The sequence below is a fragment of the Microcaecilia unicolor genome, chromosome 4 (assembly GCF_901765095.1).
Source record: "Microcaecilia unicolor chromosome 4, aMicUni1.1, whole genome shotgun sequence".
Taxonomy (NCBI): domain Eukaryota; kingdom Metazoa; phylum Chordata; class Amphibia; order Gymnophiona; family Siphonopidae; genus Microcaecilia; species Microcaecilia unicolor.
Window position 1 is genome coordinate 5,394,872 of NC_044034.1, and position 18,478 is coordinate 5,413,349.

Sequence of the window (18,478 nt, forward strand, 5' to 3'; positions counted from 1 at the left end):
CCTGAAGGGGGTGTACATTGATAGACATTGCATCAGTGTAATAAACTAAGAGGAAATCATTGGCACATGAGTAGGTACTAATGTCGAAAATCTGGATAAGTAATGCCAAAGGGCTAACAAAGAGGTTAAAAAGAGTTGGCAAAAGGACCGAACAAGAAAGTGTGTGAGAGGTAGAGGTAGATTGGACAACCATGAAGGAGTGATGTTCCAGGAAAGAAGTGAACCATTTCAGAAATGTTCCTGAGATTCCTAAGGAGATTAAGTGTTGAAGGAGAGTGTAATCAATAAGGTCGAAAGTAGCCGAGAGATCTACAGATACCACTAGTGCAATTCTACCTTACTCAAGATTGCAGTGAAGTTTGCTTAAGAGTGAATTAATGACAGTTTTGATACTGTAGCCTGCCCTGAAGCCTGACTGGTGGGGGTGTAAGGCATTTATTGACTCGATGTAAGCTTGAATTGCTGGAAGACTACAGTTGAGTATCTTTGAAACAAAGAGAGATTAGAAACAGGGCGGTAGTTATTTGGCTGTAGTGGATCTAGAGTAAATTATTTCAAAATGGGTTTGATGAGTGCATCTTTGAATGATGTTGGAACTATACCCAAGGTCAAACTGTGAGATATCAGGGAAAGGAGAAATGGAGATAGTCCTAAGGAAGGCTATCTTAGCCAGGTTGATGGAAAGGGATCAAGGGAACAGAAAGTCACATTGAGATGGGATAACAGATCAAAGAGAGATTTGGGAGATGGGATATTGAATACTGTCCATGATGCTGTATTGGACGAAGGGGGAGATGTACAAGATGGGAGAGCAGGAGAGGGGATAAAACTAGATGGCAGCAAAAATGCCGCCTGAAGCCTCTCAATTCTGAAGGTGAAATATGAGGCCAACGTTTCAGAAGTGAGATGGACAGTTGGAGAACCATCAGATGGAGGGGAGATAAGAGTATTAAAGATCTGGAAAGCTGCTTGGTAGAATTTTCTGCATCTTGAATCTGCTTAGATAAGTTTTTCTTAGCCGCATGGGTCTGGACAATAATATCGCTGAGTCTGTTGGCTTTTTCTTACGCCATAAGCGTTGAGCCCTTCTTGCCTGATGTTTGGATAGATGTAGATCAGGATGAAATCAAGGCTGTTGATTTTTCACATGCTTCTGAACAAAAGTTAAGGGTGCTACCTGGTCAAAGACCTGTTGTAAAGAAGAGTTCCAGGTGGAAACTTGCTCAACAACTTGGATTTCAAAGAAATCAGCAGGAAAGGAATCTTGGAGTCGTGGGAGAGAAAAAGCGTCAATACGACCTACGGTCATATTGACCCTTGAATAATACCTTGCAGAAGCTGAAGGTGAGAGAAGAGGAATTAGGGAGATCTGAAACAATAAACAAAGGTGATCTGACCATGAAAGTGGAAAAGTCCTTAAATGAAGAGACCTGAATGGAAGAATTGAGATCCATCATAACTAGATCAAGAGTATGACTGGCGGAATAAATCGCAATGGTGACATGCTGTGTAAGACCCAGATCTGCCAATAAAGAAGTAAAACATCTGGTACGCGGATGAGATGGGTTATCTACATGAGTGTTAAAGTCTCCAAGAATAAGAAGATTTGGAAATTTCGTTGAGGCACCTGCTAAGGACTGGTAGGCCCTATCCCAGTATTCAGATTTTAAAGAGGGGGAGCAGTAGAAAAGAAGAAGATGCACATGGGGATTGGCTACCACCTCTAATAAGAGGAGTTCGGAGAAAGGTAGGCCATGGGAGAGCGTCTCTTTAACCTGGAGAAATGAAAGAAAGATAACCGCCAGGCCTCCCACACGCTTGCCTACCCGAGATGAATAGTATACAAAGAAATTCGCTGGAAGACTTGAAAATAAATGGGCTACTTCTCCAGAGAGGAGCCATGTTTCTGTTAGGAGAAAAAAATCACTGCAATTGGAGAGAAGTAAATCCCGAATGAGAGTAGATTCGTGCTTCATCAAGCAGCAATTAAGAAGAGCAAAGGATAATTCCAGAGCAGAATCAATTACCAGGGTGTGGCTTTGACATGGAATAAAATTTCTAACCTGGGCGGGATGGGCATGAATTCTAGGGGGAGGACAGTGGCCCCATCAAGGGAGCGAGTCAGGTGGCATAATAGAGGAAGGGGCCAACAAACCCACAGGAGTGAAGAAAGCAGATGGACAATCACAATAGAGGGGACAAGAAAGGATATCAAGTGCTCCCAGTGCCAAGACCATAACAGTAAGAGAAAAGAACTTACCAAACCGGTCAGAAATGAGTCAACCGCCCATCACACCGTACCCCCCTCCTCCTCATCGCTCACTCCAAGGAGCTGGTCTAAGCAGTAGGACATGCTCCTTATTCGTGCTCCGTTGGCATGCGCCCCAGGCACAAACACCACTAAAGAACAGCTTTAAATAACACTCGCGTTTTGTGGTAATTTGGGGACGCATGGGTCACTTGACTCTGCATACAGAGAGAGAGTATCTGGTGAGGTCCTCAAAGGTCTTCCATGGGCGAGCAGTGTATTTTACAGGTAGGTGTACACAGAGGAAGAGTCCGTGTGGGCAGGACTCACAAGTGTGTAAGTTACGCACATATCCAGCATTTTTGTCACAAACACTTGCATCCGCTCTAGGACTGAAAAATGTGCTCGCACTACTTGCATATGTACCTATGCACCCAGTTATGCCAGTCTACTATAATAAAACGCAGCCTCAATGTTCTGAGGACACTGACGTCACTGAAGTCACTCACACACCGGTTCGTGGTTTCATGGTGGTGAAGCCACCACACCATCTTCATGCCCCGCCCTCGTGTCACACGTGATGACGTCGAGGGCGGAACACGAAAACAAATTAACGCACGGGGAGCAGTAGTCGTGTTTCCCTACTCCTCCCCTTCCAAGAAATCCCAGCCGCCCCTGACGTGCACATCAACCTCGCCCCTTTCGCCACATAGCCCCGCCCACGGTTGCACACGCTTAACCTCACCAACCTCCCTCCCTTCCTGTCACCTCCCCTCCCCTTACGCGTGTCTCCCTGGTGGTCTAGAGGTACCTGTTCCATCGACCCAGGAAAGAAAGAGCCCCCTCTTTCCTCCCGTAGCGGTGGCTTCCTTGCTGCATGGTGTGGGAGTCCGGCTCTCGGCGTTTCAAAATGGCCGCCAAGAGTTCAAGCTGCCTCGCGAGACTTCAACTCTCGGCGGCCATTTTGAAACGCCAAGAGCCCGACTCCCACACCATGCAGCAAGGAAGCCACCGCTACGGGAGGAAAGAGGGGGCTCTTTCTTTCCTGGGCCGACGGAACAGGTACCGGAAGGGGAGGGGAAGGGAGTCCCGTGCCCGCTAGCGCCCGTTTCATCAGCACCAGAAACGGGCCATTTTTACTAGTATTAAATAAAGAAAAGGAGGTGCCTACTTTTCCTGTATAGAACAGACGCCACACAGGCCCCCTACGGGCATCTAAACATAAACATCCTGTTATAGAATTACCCCTTTATGGTCAGTAACAGACGGAGACCATTACCAACTCCTCCCTCTGCACTAGGGTTGAGGGGACAGCAACACTGGTAGGGCAGGGGCGTAGCCAGACAACAGATTTTGGGTGGGCCTAGTCAAGAAGTGGGTGGGTACCAAGTGTTCTCCCCCCCTCCCCTCGCCACCACCAAAAAAATATCTCAGCTAGTGGGAAAACGCTTCTTTCCACCTTGGCAGTCTGCAGCAGGCATGCACTGAAAACTGAGCATGTGCACGTGCTAGTTTCATGGAGAGTAGCATTTTCGTTAACATCAGGGGAAACTCTTCAGCTGGTGGAGCTTGGGATCCCCACCAGCTACTGCTAAACATGTGCTATTGTTGGGTGGGCCTGAGCCCTAATAGAGTGGGCCCTGGCCCACCCAGGCCCACCTGTGGCTACGCCACTGTGGTAGGGTAGAAGTGGAAAAAAGACTCACAGGGAGGGGTTTGGTGATGATGAAGAGAGAATTCATGGAGGGACAAATAGAAAGTGAGGAGAGAAGAAATCAGAGGAGTTGGTGGGAGAGAAGTTCTTCCAGTACAGGGAGATGTGGGGCTAAAAGCCCGACACAGCACTATTCAGAACTATCAACATAACATCACAAATACAGACTGTGGCTAACTTCAACGGTCTGTGCCCTACTAGGCCTCAGATTTGTGTGCAGTCAGGAGGATGGACACTGCTAAGAGGTGCCACAGTGGCAGGTGGACAAAAAGAATAACAACTGGTCATTGTTTGTTGGAACAATAACTTCACAGACAGAATGACCCTGCCGTATGACGCACCAAATCACAACATTTGGGAATCTTGTTCCAGGCTCATTTTTACCCAAGAAATGGTATAAGAAGCCTCTGCAAAAAAACATGAAGTTATCTGGACGTTATCTGGAGCAGTTATCTGAAGAACTGCCGATAGGGGAACAGATGATAGCTAGGTCTGAGCCTGCCATACCAACAAAACATAGTAACATAGTAGATGACGGCAGAAAAAGACCTGCACGGTCCATCCAGTCTGCCCAAGAAGAAAAATTCATATGTGCTACTTTTTTATTTGTACTGTCCTCTTCAGTGCACAGACCGTATAAGTCTGGCCAGCCCTATCCCCACCTCCCAACCCCGCCTCCCAACCACCAGCTCTGGCACAGACCCTATAAGTCTGCCCAGCACTATCCCTGCCTCCCACCACCGGCTCTGGCACAGACCCTATAAGTCTGCCCAGCACTATCCCCTGCCTCCCACCACCGGCTCTGGCACAGACCGTATAAGTCTGCCCAGCACTATCCCCGCCGCCCAACCACCAGCCCCGGCACAGACCGTATAAGTCTGCCCAGCACTAGTCCCGCCTCCCCACCACCAGCCCCAGCACAGACCGTATATGTCTGCCCAGCATCCTGAACTCATAAATTACGGCCTGCCTGCCTGTGGCCTACTCCTGTCTGCATCATCATCCAGAGAGACAGAACTAGACAGCTCCCTGCTGACCTCCAGCTCCGGTATCTGTGAAGGAGAGAGGCCCCTTCATCTTTAATCAGGTTGTACACTGTCTTATCATAGTGCTGGGAAGTCAGTAGTCATAAGTACATAAGTATTGCCATACTGGGAAAGACCAAAGGCCCATCGAGCCCAGCATCCTGTTTCCAACAGTAGCCAATCCAGGTCACAAATAGCTGGCAAGATCCCCAAAAAGTACAAAACATTTTATATTGCTTATCCCAGAAATAATGGATTTTCCCCAACTGCATTTAATAACGGTCTATGGACTTTTCCTTTAGGAAGCCGTCCAAACCTTTTTTAAACTCCGCTAAGCTAACCGCCTTTACCACATTCTCTGGCAACGAATTCCAGAGTTTAATTACACGCTGAGTGAAGAAACATTTTCTCCGATTCGTTTTAAATTGACTAAATTGTAGCTTCATCGCATGCCCCTAGTCCTAGAATTTTTGGAAAGCGTGAACAGACGCTTCACATCTACTTTAGGTCTTAGGGTATAAAGTGTGTGTTCTCTTTACCATGTCTTGACAGGTATATAGACTTATTCATTACTCTACCATCAATTTAGCTAATTCAGGTTTGGTATATTGTCACTGGCATATTCTTTTTCCTGTTGCCGATAATAAATTGCCTTCCATTTTTATAATAATATTTGAGCCTTGTGTCAGTTGTTATCAGTATTTCAGGCTGTAGCATTTGGATCTAATTAAACCTAATCTACATTCCAGAGTGCTACGTTTTCATACTTTCCCATCATTTATACTTAGAGTATACGTCCCCTAATTGCCTGTCCTCTACCAGAGGTGAGGTAACTGTATCAGCCTTAAAGAGAGAAAGAGAGAGGGAAGGTCTGTGATTCTCCTCCATCTCTTCCCCTTCGTTCCTCAGTGCTTCCTCCACTCTCATCGTTCAATCCCACCTCCCTCTCTTCTCAATCCCACTTTTCTCTCCTTCTCACCTTCTACCCCACTCAAAAGCAAGCAATCATCCAGCCACGTGAGAAAACTAACTTGTACCTGCTCAGGGAGTCCTTCACATCCTAGAGGAGAAAAGAGAAACAGAGAATATTTCTAGTTAGATTTCACAGTTTCTGAGAACACGTTATACACTTCAGGATTTTCCACTCACAGCTCTGTGCGGTCACATAACAGCCTGTGTAGGGAGAAAAGACACTTTAAGCAGCGGAACAGGATTATCCCTCCTGCTTCCCACAGTCAGGGAGCAGTTTGCTACGGCACTGCCAGGACCCTTGAGATCAGGTTGCCAAAATAGGGAATGGACAGCATTACCCCTAGCAGCATTGGGGGGGGGGGGGAAGTTTACAGGTGTTGCCTGATTCTTCACAAGGGCTGGAGGGTGGTCGGAGATCTGATAGGGGCAGATATTTACAAAATACTCAGCTCAGACTCCTTCCTCATATTCTCTCAGTAATAAATGCTAGTTTGGCAGAGGATTGTTTCCATGATTGCTGGAAGGAGACAGGGGTTCACCCACTTCTTAACAAACCTAATCTAGACCCATTAAATGTGACTCACTATCAGCCTATTTAAAACCATAAAATCTTTTATCTACGAAGCTGTGGAAAAACGGTTACTTTGCAATCTTCCAAGTATTTAGATAAAACACCGGCCCTTCATCCCAATCACTCAACCTTTCGGATAGGGTAGACCACTGAAACCTCCTTAGTGGCTCTGGTCGATGATCTGCATGTAGACATTCCCATGGGCCTGGTCTAGGTGGAGTGAAGGTGGAGTTGTGATGCGTGTAGTCAGAGCACACGCACAAATTTACTGCTTCTTCAGAGCAGGCGTAAATGTGGCCATCAGCATTTGAGCCATTTCAGATTTCTCACATAGACATCCAGTTATAAAATCAGGCCCTAAAAGAACAAGTAGGCAAGAACCGCATCTTCCATGAGACGAACAAAAACTCAACACTTAACACCAGTGGTCACCAGCTTATTCAGACACAGACAGAACCATTGAACCGTCTCAGAAGAGGAGGAAGCGGCAAAATAGTTCTCAACTCTTTACTAGGATGGATGGTTTGGTCTTGCTATCGGGAAGATTAAGACGTGTAAGCTCCAGGAAATTTTTTAAAAAGTCCTGATGCAGTCTGGGCAGCTTCAGGATGCTTTGACAAATCAACCCCCCATTATTTTAAGATACTTTTAATCTGCTTCTCGATTCCCTGATGGAAGATCTGTAATCTCCTTCGAAATATATCTGTTAATCTCACCTTCAGTAACTCTGCAGCCGGCTGCTGACTCTTCTCCTCTAGCTCGGAAATCAACTGCGTGAGGGAGGAGCTTTGCTGTTCTAGTTGGGTCACATTTTCCCTGATTCTCTGGAGAATCTTCTTCTCTTCTTCCTCCAGTCTAGAGAGAAGGATCTGCTTCTCCTTATTCAGAAACTGGTGCAGCTCCTCAAACTCAGACTCTACTTTCTGTCTTTTGATCTCTGTCTCACTCTGGATTAAACAAGGAGAGATAATTCTCAGTAACACCAGAGAGGCTGTGTTGCACATAAATCTCTTCTACTATCAGCAGGGCCAGTACAAGAGTAGTGAGCACCCCAAACCAGAGGCATAGCCATGAGTAGACCCGTATGGGTACAAGCACACTCACTTTGGATTCAGGCCCACCCAGCTGACATAGTACAATTGATACATTCAGAGTATCTAGTGTCTCTCTTCTGCTTTTTTCTTAACTCTTTTCCAGGGTCTCCTGTCCTTTTGACATTTCTGATGTCCACCGTCCATCTTTCTCATGTGTCTCTATCTATCCTGTTCAGTATCTCCCCTCTGTGTCTGTATTCTTGTCCCTATGGTCCCTCCAGAGCCAGCATCACTTTTGTATCCCTGTCCCTCCTCATGACCGGCTTCTCTCTTCCTTCCTTCTTTCTTTCCATCCTCCTGCCCACCCCACACACCTTTTGTAGTCTGACATTTCTCTGTCTCCCCCCTTCTCTCTCTCCCTCCTGTTGGGCCAGTGTCTCTCCCAGTCCAGTATCTGCCTCTGTTCCCTCTTCCCTTTGCTCCAGGTCCCTCTTTCTTTCCCCAGCCCCCACTCCCACCCCAGGTCCAGCATATATCTCCCTCTCTACCTCCTTCCCTTTGTTCCAGGTCTCTCTCTTCCCTCAGGCCCCACCCCACCCCAGGTTCAACATCTCTTATCTTCTCGTCCTCCTCCCCATTACTCCAAGTCCCTCTGTCTTTCCACAGCCCCCCCACCCCATGTCCATCATATCTCTTCCAGCTCCCCTTTGCTCCAGGTCTCTCTCTCTCTCTTTTTTTTCCTTCAGCCCCCCACCCCACCCCACTCCACCCCACCCCAGGATCAACATCTCTCACTCTCTCTTTCCCTTTGCTCCAGGTCTCTTTCTCTTTCCTCAGCCCCCACTCCACTCCATGTCCAGCACTCTCTCCCTCTCTTCCCCTTCTTTCATCCAGGCTCTCTCCACTCCCCCCACCCATGTGCCCAGGTCTGGCATCTCCCTCCCATGCACCCGCGTGGGTCCGGCATCTGTGTATCTTGATCCCCCCTGTCCTCCAAACACTGGTGCAGTAGAGGTAGCACTGAAGGTTTCCCTCTGTCCAGCGGGGCCTTTCCACTGCCAAGTCCCCCCTCTCTGATGCAACTTCATGTGGGCAGGATGCAGCAGAGAAAGCTTCTGCACTGCCTCTGCAATGACCCACCAGCGTTTGGAGGACAGGGGAATGCAGGTAGGCAGATGCTGGACCTGTGTGGGTGACCAGGGGGGATACACCAGACCTGGGGAGGAAAGGGGTTCTATTTTCAGGCGACCCTGGGTATTTTGTAGGGCTCGTTCAATGGTAGCTATGCCCCTGTTGGCAACCATAAATGATTTGTCTATCAACTTTTGGTAGTTTACCAAACGACCATCAGGCTTCAGATATTCTGGCCTTTAGTATATTGTTGAGTTACCAGAGAAGCCAGGATTCAAATTGTCTCAGGTACAACCAGATTAAACTCAAAGAAGCAAAAAGGGAGAAATATAACTAGCAAAAGTGCAGGCGGAAGAAAAATGGCTAAAGGTGTAAAGAGAGGTGACAAGATGTTTTTCAGATCTTTTGGGGAAAGGAGAAAAGCTAGGAATGGAATTGTAAGGCTGAAGGATGCTGAAAATAGCTATGTGGACTCTGTGATTCAGAGGATTGATGTAGCGAGAGGAACAAATCCCTGCAGAAACTGGCTCAGAAGGAGACACAGACACCCACCTTCAGCTCTTCAGCTTTCTTCTCTTCAGTAGATGTAAACTTCAGAAGATCTTCCAGATCCTTTCTCAGAGGCTCCAGGTGTATTTTAAGCTTTTCCTGTGAATATTAAAACATCCTTGATTAGCATGTGATTATTTTTATAACCACAATTTCAGCTTCAATGGTAAAAGTGAGGTATAGTTTCCACTTTAGATCATTTCTTCAAGATGATTACATTCTGAAAATTGTAAAAAAAAATAGATCTTCCTGAAGCTGCGAGCTCCAGCGAGACAAGGCACTCTTGTAGAAGATCGGATTAAGAATTTGTAAAGAAATTAATGAGTGGCTACACATCGGGCGGTGACTGTACTCTATAACACCGTTGATGGACATGCAATGAGGGAGCAGGAACCGAAGAGAGTGGATGGAAATTGCGTTACAACAGAGAGAAGACAGTGAAGCGAGAACAGAACAGGGAAAGATCCATTTGTCGTCTTACAGATAGGACTCTCATTTCTGTACATTAGCTTATAGGGTAGCGATTGAATTACAGTTTTTCCTTTTTCACTTTTTAAGCACTCCTTCTTGCAATCACTATATTTAACTATATAGAGGAGTTTTTTGGAAGCCAATGTTTTTGCTCTCCATTTACTACTACTACTTATCATTTCTATAGCGCTACAAGGCATACGCAGCGCTGTACACCATACATGAAAAGACAGTCCCTGCTCAAAGAGCTTACAATCTAAATATAGAATGTTGCTAGTGGAATAGCAACATTCCATGTAGAATCTCAAATAGGAGCAACAGAATGTCCAATAGTAGCAACATTCCATGTAGAATCTCAAATAGTAGCAACAGAATCTTCAATAGTTGCAACATTCCATGTAGAATCTCAAGTAATAGCAACATTCCAGAATCTCAAATAGTAACAACATCCCATGTTCCGCTGCACTAACCACTAGGCTACTCCTCCACTAGCAACATTCCATGTAGAAGCCTGCCCTTGCAGATCAGCAATGCGGCCGCGCAGCCTTCTGTTTCTGTGAGTCTGACGTCCTGCACGTACGTGCAGGACGTCAGACTCACAGAAACAGAAGCCTGTGCGGCCGTGTTGCTGATCTGCAAGGGTAGGCTTCTACATTACTACTACTACTACTTATCATTTCTATAGCGCTACAAGGCATACGCAGCGCTGTACACCATACACGAAAAGACAGTCCCTGCTCAAAGAGCTTACAATCTAGATAAGACAGGTAAACAGACAGAACAATTAAGGGCAAGGGAAAAAGAGGTGAGGATAAAGGACAGGGCAAGTGAGTTACGAATCAAAAGCAGAGGTAAAGAGGTGGGTTTTGAGTTTGGACTTGAAAACGACTAAAGACGGGGCTAGACGTACAGGCTCGGGAAGTCTATTCCAGGCGTGAGGTGCAGCGAGATAAAAGGAACGGAGTCTTGAATTAACAGTAGAGGAGAAAGGGACGGATAAGAGAGATTTATCTACAGAACAGAGTACTCGAGGGGGGACATAGGGAGAGACAAGAGTGGAGAGGTATTGGGGAGCTGCAGAGTGAATGCACTTATAGGTTAACTAGTAAAAAAGGACCGTTTCTGGAACGAATGAAACGGGCACTAGCAAGGTTTTCCTGGGAGTGTGTATGTTTGAGTGAGAGAGCCAGAGTGAATGTGCGGGTGTGTGACAGAGTGAGACTGTCTGTGTGACAGTGTGTGTGTGAGAATGAGAGTGTGTGACAGGGCCCCCTCCCCTGTTCCTAATGCCCCTCACCCCGTTCCCTCCCCTCCTTTTCCTCCTCCTTCTCACACTTTGGGTTCCTTAAGGCTTTCAAAAGTCTATGTACCCCCGTGGCCCTAACGCCCAGTATCCAGATACCCCACCGCTTTCCTCCTCACCCCTCCTCCAAGATGTAATACTTTCACATCCTTCATTTAAAAAAAAAAAAGTGTCCTATCTACCCTGTGTCCAAATGCCCAGCATTCAGATTGTGTTCCTCTTGTAAATTTTCATTTCTTTCATTCATTCAGAACTTCCCTCCCCCCCCCCCCCCCCCCCCCGAACATTTTTGGTTTCTTCAGTCTTTTAAAACTGTCCTATGTACCCTGTGTGCTAATGGCCAGCATTCAGATTGTTTTCCTTTCCCAAATCTTCATGTCTTTCAGTCATTCAGAACTCCCCCCTCCCCCCATTTAACACTTTCGGTTCCTTCAGTCTTTTAAAACTCTCCTATCAACCCTGTGTCCTAATGGCCAGCACTCAGATTGTTTTGCTTTGCCAAATTGTCTGTCACTGATGTCACTGAGGTCAGTGCGTGCCTGCCTAGCAGACCACTTCCGGCAGGCACGGTCCCAGGCACATCCTGTTGGAGGTGAGAATTATTATATAGGATAGGAGAAGTTTGAATTGAATACGGAAACGGATAAGGAGCCAGTGAAGTGACTTAAGGAGAGGGCTAATGTGGGCATAGCGACTTTGGCGGAAGATGAGTCGCCCAGCAGAGTTTTGGATTGATTGAGAGTTTTTTTTTTACATTGATTTCATTTTTTAGCCTCTTTATTTATATAAGGACCAGTGATAGAAATTTGCCCCGACTATAGTTGAGAAGCACCCATTTCGGGGGCAAGAATTCTATCTGGAATTATCTCACTAGGAGGCTTTGGAGGCCCATTTGAATTAAATACATACATTTATATTAGGACTGCAAGACAAATTGCTCGTTTTCAAACTGGCTTAGGTGGTAGCACTGAATTATCTGCCATACCCTCTGCTCACCAAGCTGGAGCCCTGGGCATGGACTGGCATCGAGGAGCTGGGTTTAAACCAGCCCACAGCTGTCAGCGGATAAAAACACACAGACTGCTGGGGGCTCAATGTTGACCCTTGAATATATATGGCCAAAATATATAATTCTAGGTTCAAAAACTAGTTGTATGAATTAAATATGCAAAATGAGCAAGAACTGTCTATATTGCAAAACATATAAATTTTATTTTATTCCTTAGAAATACCTTACATATATATACCTATTAAAACACAATGTTCTAAAATAAATGCGTTACGGTGGACGTCCTACGGGGTAGCCTCACCGGCAGACTGCAAAATGTTGAGCACCCAACTCTCTGGAAAAGCTGATATAAAAGACCCCTGAGGACGCTTTTTGATAGCGAAACATGATCACGTCGGGTCCTTTTGAGGCCAATTGATTCTACATTGGATATTACTCTGTTTTGGGACTCTCATGGACTGAGTATTAACAGTTGACATTATCTGGAAAGTGGAGCTTCTAATCCGACGGTGTATCAGAGGATTGGTGATTTAAGATACTTTACCAGTACAGAACTGTTATTTGAGAGACTTTCACTTCAATTGACTGAGAAACACGAGATCCAAACCGAGATGCAGTTGCTACTTGGAAGGATTCCAAGCTTTGGGAGAAATATGATGTTCTAATCAAGTAGGACACTATCGGGCTTATTTTCGAAAGTGATCGCCGGCGATCTTCCGACATAAATCGGGAGATGGCCGGCGATCTCTCAAAAGCGGTGAAATTGGTATAATCAAAAGCTGCTTTTTTGACACCATCACCGCTTTCTCGTCGCCGAGCCAGCAATAGTTCAAGGGGGCGTGTCGGCGGCATAGCGAAGGCGGGACATGGGTGGGCATGGGCGTGGCTACCAGATGGCTGGCTTTCGCGGATAATGGAAAAAAAAAAAGCAGCGTTAATGAGTATTTCGCCGGGTTTACTTGGTCCTTTTATTTTCTCGACCAAGCCTCAAAAAGGTGCCCCAACTGACCAGATGACCACTGGAGGGAATGGGGGATGACCTCCCCATACTCCCCCAGTGGTCACCAACCCCCTCCCACACTAAAAAAATAAAAATAAAAACTTTTTTTGCCAGCCTGTATGCCAGCCTCAAATGCCATACCCAGCTCCCTGACAGCAGTATGCAGGTCCCTGGAACAGTTGTTGTTGGTTGCAGTGGACTTCAGGCAGGCGGACCCAGGCCCACCCCCCCTCCTCACCTGTTACACTTGTGGTAGTAAGTGTTGAGCCCTCCACCCCCCCCCAAAAAAACCCCACTGTACCCACATGTAGGTGCCCCCCTTCACCCATAAGGACTATGGTAGTGGTGTAGAGTTGTGGGGAGTGGGTTTTGGGGGGGGGGGATTTGGGGGGCTCAGCACCCAAGGTAAGGGAGCTGTGCACCTGGGAGGTATTTGTATATTTTAAAAAACTTTTTAGAAGTGCCCCCTAGGGTGCCCGGTTGGTGTCCTGGCATGTGAGGGGGACCAGTGCACTACAAATGCTGGCTCCTCCCACGACCAAATGCCTTGGATTTCGCCGGGTTTGAGATCGCCGGCATTAGTTTCCATTATCGCCGAAAAACAAAACCGGCAAACTCTGGCATTTGGCCGGGCCAAACCGTATTATCGAAAGAAAAGATGGCCGGCCATCTTTTTCGATAATACGGTTCGGCCAGCTGTTTGCGGCGCCGCCAAAATAGATCGCCAGCAATCTATTTCGCCGGCGCCATTCGATTATTCCCCCTCAATGTGATAGTCGTTTATTGGAATACAGTGTATTGTTCCATTTTTATTACCGTTGTTGAAATAAGAATTAGCATATATCCACCAGGATAATAGTCCTGTTATATGAGAATAAGGTTTGAATGAATGGTATGGATGAGTGAAGATGGATAGTATGTGTATTTATATATTTTAGAACATCCCTATATGTAATTAAACTCTGGAATTCGTTGCCGGAGAAAGTGGTGAAGGCGGTTAGCTTAGCAGAGTTTAAAAAGGGGTTGGACGGTTTCCTAAAGGACAAGTCCATAAACTGCTACTAAACGGACTTGGAAAACTCCAAAATTCCAGGAATAACATGTATAGAATGTTTGTACGTTTGGGAAGCTCGCCAGGTGCCCTTGGCCTGGATTGGCCGCTGTCGTGGACAGGATGCTGGGCTCGATGGACCCTTGGTCTTTTCCCAGTATGGCATTACTTATGTACTTATGTAAGGAATAAAATAAAATTTATATGTTTTGCAATATATACAGTTGTTAATTTTGAATATATATGGAAGATGCCTGAACAGAGAGCAGCCAGGGTTCAAGCCTTGTTATAAGTACATAAGTAATGCCACACTGGGAAAAGACCAAGGGTCCATCGAGCCCAGCATCCTGTCCACGACAGCGGCCAATCCAGGCCAAGGGCACCTGGCGAGCTTCCCAAACGTACAAACATTCTATACATGTTATTCCTGGAATTGTGGTTTATGGACTTGTCCTTTAGGAAACCTTCTAACCCCTTTTTAAACTCTGCCAAGCTAACCGCCTTCACCACGTTCTCCGGCAACAAATTCCAGAGTTTAATTACGCGTTGGGTGAAGAAACATTTTCTCCAATTTGTTTTAAATTTACTACACTGTAGTTTCATCGCATGCCCCCTAGTCTTAGTATTTTTGGAAAGCGTGAACAGACGCTTCACATCCACCTGTTCCACTCCACTCATTATTTTATATTGACATGTCTGCTCAAAAGTTTCAAAGCTCTGCTAATTCAACCCCCCCCCCTTTTTTTTTTAGTAACTTCATTAAACACACACACTGCTATTAATACACAGCTTCCTCTATGGCAGGGGTGGACAACCATGGTCCTCAAGGGGCCACGACCTAGTAAGGGTTTCAAGATCGCCATAATGCATATGCATGGCATTTATTTGTATACAATGGAAGCAGTACTTGCAAATCAATCTCATGCATATTCATTGTGGAAATCTTCAAATCTCAACTGGGTTGTGGCTCACAAGGACTGTGGTTACCCACCCGTACTCTTTGGGGATCACAGTATGAGATCTGTGACCATAGGCGTAGACTGGGGGGGGGGGCAAGGGGGGGCAGTGCCCCCCCAAACGAAATGAAACGACTTATGACTTTTATTTAATTTTCACCCGAAGTCGCAGTAAAAGCACCGACAAACAGGTAGGCTCGACTCCGTCCTTCACTTCTCTGCCCTCTCTGCGTCCCGCCTTCCTCTGACGTCATTTCCTTTCGGGCGGGCGGGACGTTGAGAGGGCAGAGAAGTGAAGGACGGAGTCGAGCCTACCTGTTTGTCGGTGCTTTTACTGACTGACTAGTTCGCCGCTGCAACCCTTGTCCGTAGTGGAAGTGAAGTGACTGAGCCTGAGCGTCCTGAGTCCAGAGAAGGAAGAAGACATCATTTGGTAAATCTCATTTTTTCCACTCCCCCGCGCAGCTGTCGCCATTCACTCAAAACAAAGCAAGCAAACCTGTAAGGAATTTGTTTTCATTGTGCAGCATAATAGAGTACAGGCTTATAGTGTTATTTTTTATTGATCTTCCCTGGATTTTTTTTCTATCACAGCTCTTTTTTCCTTCCTCCATATTAGCATATTCATTTGCATATGTATATATGCAAATGATATGTTAATATGCTCCGCCCATTCTTTGCCCCCCCAAATGAAACAGTCAAACTACGCCTATGTCTGTGACCCTGGGACCCAGTGTGATAATAAAGACACTGAAACACACCTTGTATTCCTGCACAACCTCCTCTATAGGGACCACGGTGTGAGATTTGTGATCTCTGGATTCTCTACAAATAAGGCAGATCATTTTCTGATCCTCTTCACAAAACAGCTTCAGCTTCTCTTCATGCTTCTCGCACAGATTTTCCTCTTTTGGTTTCACTGAGAACTGATTGAGCTTTTTTGCTATTTCTGTCACATTTGCCAGCTGCCTGTTAGATCTGAGGTTTCTCTGCGGAGACATTGCCCTGCACTGGGGACAGGGGAAGTCTGTGTCTGTCTCCTCCCAGGTCTGAGTGATACAGGAGCGACAGAAGTTGTGTCCACAGTCCGTAGTTACTGGATCTGTGAAATAATCCAGACAGATAGAACAAGAAGCTTCATCTCGCAGACTCTCAGCAGGGTTTGCAGCAGCCATGATTCTCATAGGAAATGAAAGCAAGAATTGAGTTTCTGTTTCACACTGTGAGTCATACTGACTTTAAAAATAAAGAACCTAAGAACTTAAGTATTGCCAAACTGAGACTGACTGAAGGGATTTGACAAGAAAAATATTAAATATTTATTAGTAAATATAAACACTTGGCTATGTTTCTTTAAGTCGGTACCAATTATTAAAGTTTGATAGAATTAAATAAAAATAGTACAAGGTGTCAAGCCTCTTAAGACTTGTTAACTGTAAAGTCTCAATATCTTGAAGTATAACCTTGACACACCAGCACACACCTGAAATCTCTTTATTTTCTGAAGTTTCTTTTATTGAATAAAGACAGATTTACTCACAGTCAGATGTTCAGAAGTGTTGCCCCAGGGCACAGAGACTCCGTAATTCTGAGAGCTGCATCAGTGGTTGGAGATAGAAATCTGAAGAGAGGCAGCTTTATTGCAGAGGTGAGAAAATAGTTGAACGAGTAGAAGTAGCTCAGAGCTGGGTGACTGGAGAGTGCAATATCTCATTAGGAAGACATATTCAAGGTAAAAAACCAAGTTCGTTCCAAGGAGTGAAGCAGGACAAGTGCTGTCTGAAGCAAGATGGAGAATGCCTCATGGCGAGAGAGAGGCCGAGAAGGGTTCACACAGGCCCAGGGAGGAGGGGGTAAAGAGACCAATGGGGACAGAGCCTGTCATCAGGTGGCAAGGGTGGTCCTAGAGGCAGTGGCGTACCAAAGGGGGGGGGGGCAGTGGGGGCGGTCCGCCCCGGGTGCACGCCGCTGAGGGGGTGCCGCAGCGCGCGCCTCTCTGCTCCCAGTTCGTTACGCTCGCTAAATTCTCTCGTTCGCTGCAGCAGCTCCCTCCTTCTGCCCCGGAACAGGTTACTTCCTGTTCCGGGCAGAGGGAGGGAGCTGCAGCGAACGAGAGAATTTAGCAAGCGTAGCGAACTGGGAGAAGACAGGCGTGTGCTTCGGCACCCCCCCCCCCAGCAGCGTGCACCCAGGGGGGTGTCATTTCGCAGGGGGGGCGCGCTGCACCCGGGGGGTGGGGCGCATCGGCGATCCGCCCCGGGTGCCGTCGAGGCTAGGAACGCCACTGCCTAGAGGATGGCCCTCGATCGGAGGGAAAGGTCATACCTGGCTGACCTCTCAGGACAGAGATAGTAAGAATGACCAGGAAATGATAGCAGGTAGACAAAGGATCCAAGCTTGGCTGAGAAAGAGAAGAGGTCTTGACAGCAGTATGGGCCAATAGTAACAGCCCTTATACAGACAGGCAGGTGTGGCTGCATTACCTGTGAGACTACATTACGCACAATGCATTGCTCACATATCTTTGCAGTGAGAACTGCAGCAGTGAAAATCCTTAGAAGTGAGAATAACAGTAAAGGCATTAAACACATTTTAGGGTCACACTATAAATGGATCCACAGAAGCTTAGCTGAAATTGGGTGGCGGGGGGAAGAGGGGTTGGTGGTTGAGAGGCTAGGATGGGGGAGGGCGGACTTATACGGGGTCTGTGCCGGAGCCGGTGATGGGAGGCGGGACTGGTGGTTGGGAGGCGGGAAATACTGCTGCACAGACTTATATGGTCTGTGCCCTGAAAAAGACAGGTACAAATCAAGGTAAGGTATACACATATGAGTTTATCGTGGGCAGACTAGATGGACCGTGCAGGTCTTTTTCTGCCGTCATCTACTATGTTACTATGTTAGTGCAAGGCTGTCAAAGGACAGAACACAAGGTGTTAAATACTTTGCAATAAGTTACAAAGGCAATAAGATGTACAAAATTACAATTACAGTTACCAAGACCCTGACCCTACTTCTGCAATAACACAAAACATCCCAAACATGTACACAACCTCCAATTGTTACTTCGCGTCCCTGCTGCTAAAACTTAATTGCCCTACTACTTGCATTTTCACGGATTACAGCACCAAATAAATACACACCACTACCTTTTCCCTTTAATGCAGGAGCGTAGCTGCTATGGGGCCACGGGGGCCTGGGCCCCGTAAATTTGCCCTGGACCCCTCTGCCGATGCCCCTCTCAACCCCCCGCCAACCCGCCGTACCCGTCTGTACCTTTGCTGGCGGGGGACCCAACCCCCGCCAGCCGAAGTCTTCTTCCTCCATCCATGTACATCTCCTCCTCAGTCTTCCCTCCCCTCCATCCATGTCCAGCATTTCTCCTCTCCCCTCCATCCATGTGCACCTACTTCCTCTGTCTTCCCTCCCCTCCATCCATGTCCAG

The 18,478-nt window shown here is 46.7% G+C and overlaps 1 protein-coding gene across 1 annotated transcript in view; it reads right to left on the bottom strand.

The window, feature by feature from the left end:
- LOC115468257 (E3 ubiquitin-protein ligase TRIM39-like) overlaps positions 1–16,209 on the bottom strand; it is a 29,797-nt gene extending 13,588 nt beyond the window's left edge. The window contains exons 1-4 of the mRNA XM_030199821.1: positions 15,796–16,209; positions 9,248–9,343; positions 7,247–7,477; positions 6,025–6,047 (exon numbers count right to left, since the gene is read on the bottom strand). Of these exons, the coding sequence (XP_030055681.1) occupies positions 6,025–6,047; positions 7,247–7,477; positions 9,248–9,343; positions 15,796–16,209 (764 nt within the window). The remainder of the gene's footprint in view (positions 1–6,024; positions 6,048–7,246; positions 7,478–9,247; positions 9,344–15,795) is intronic.
- Between the last annotated feature and the right edge of the window lie 2,269 nt (positions 16,210–18,478).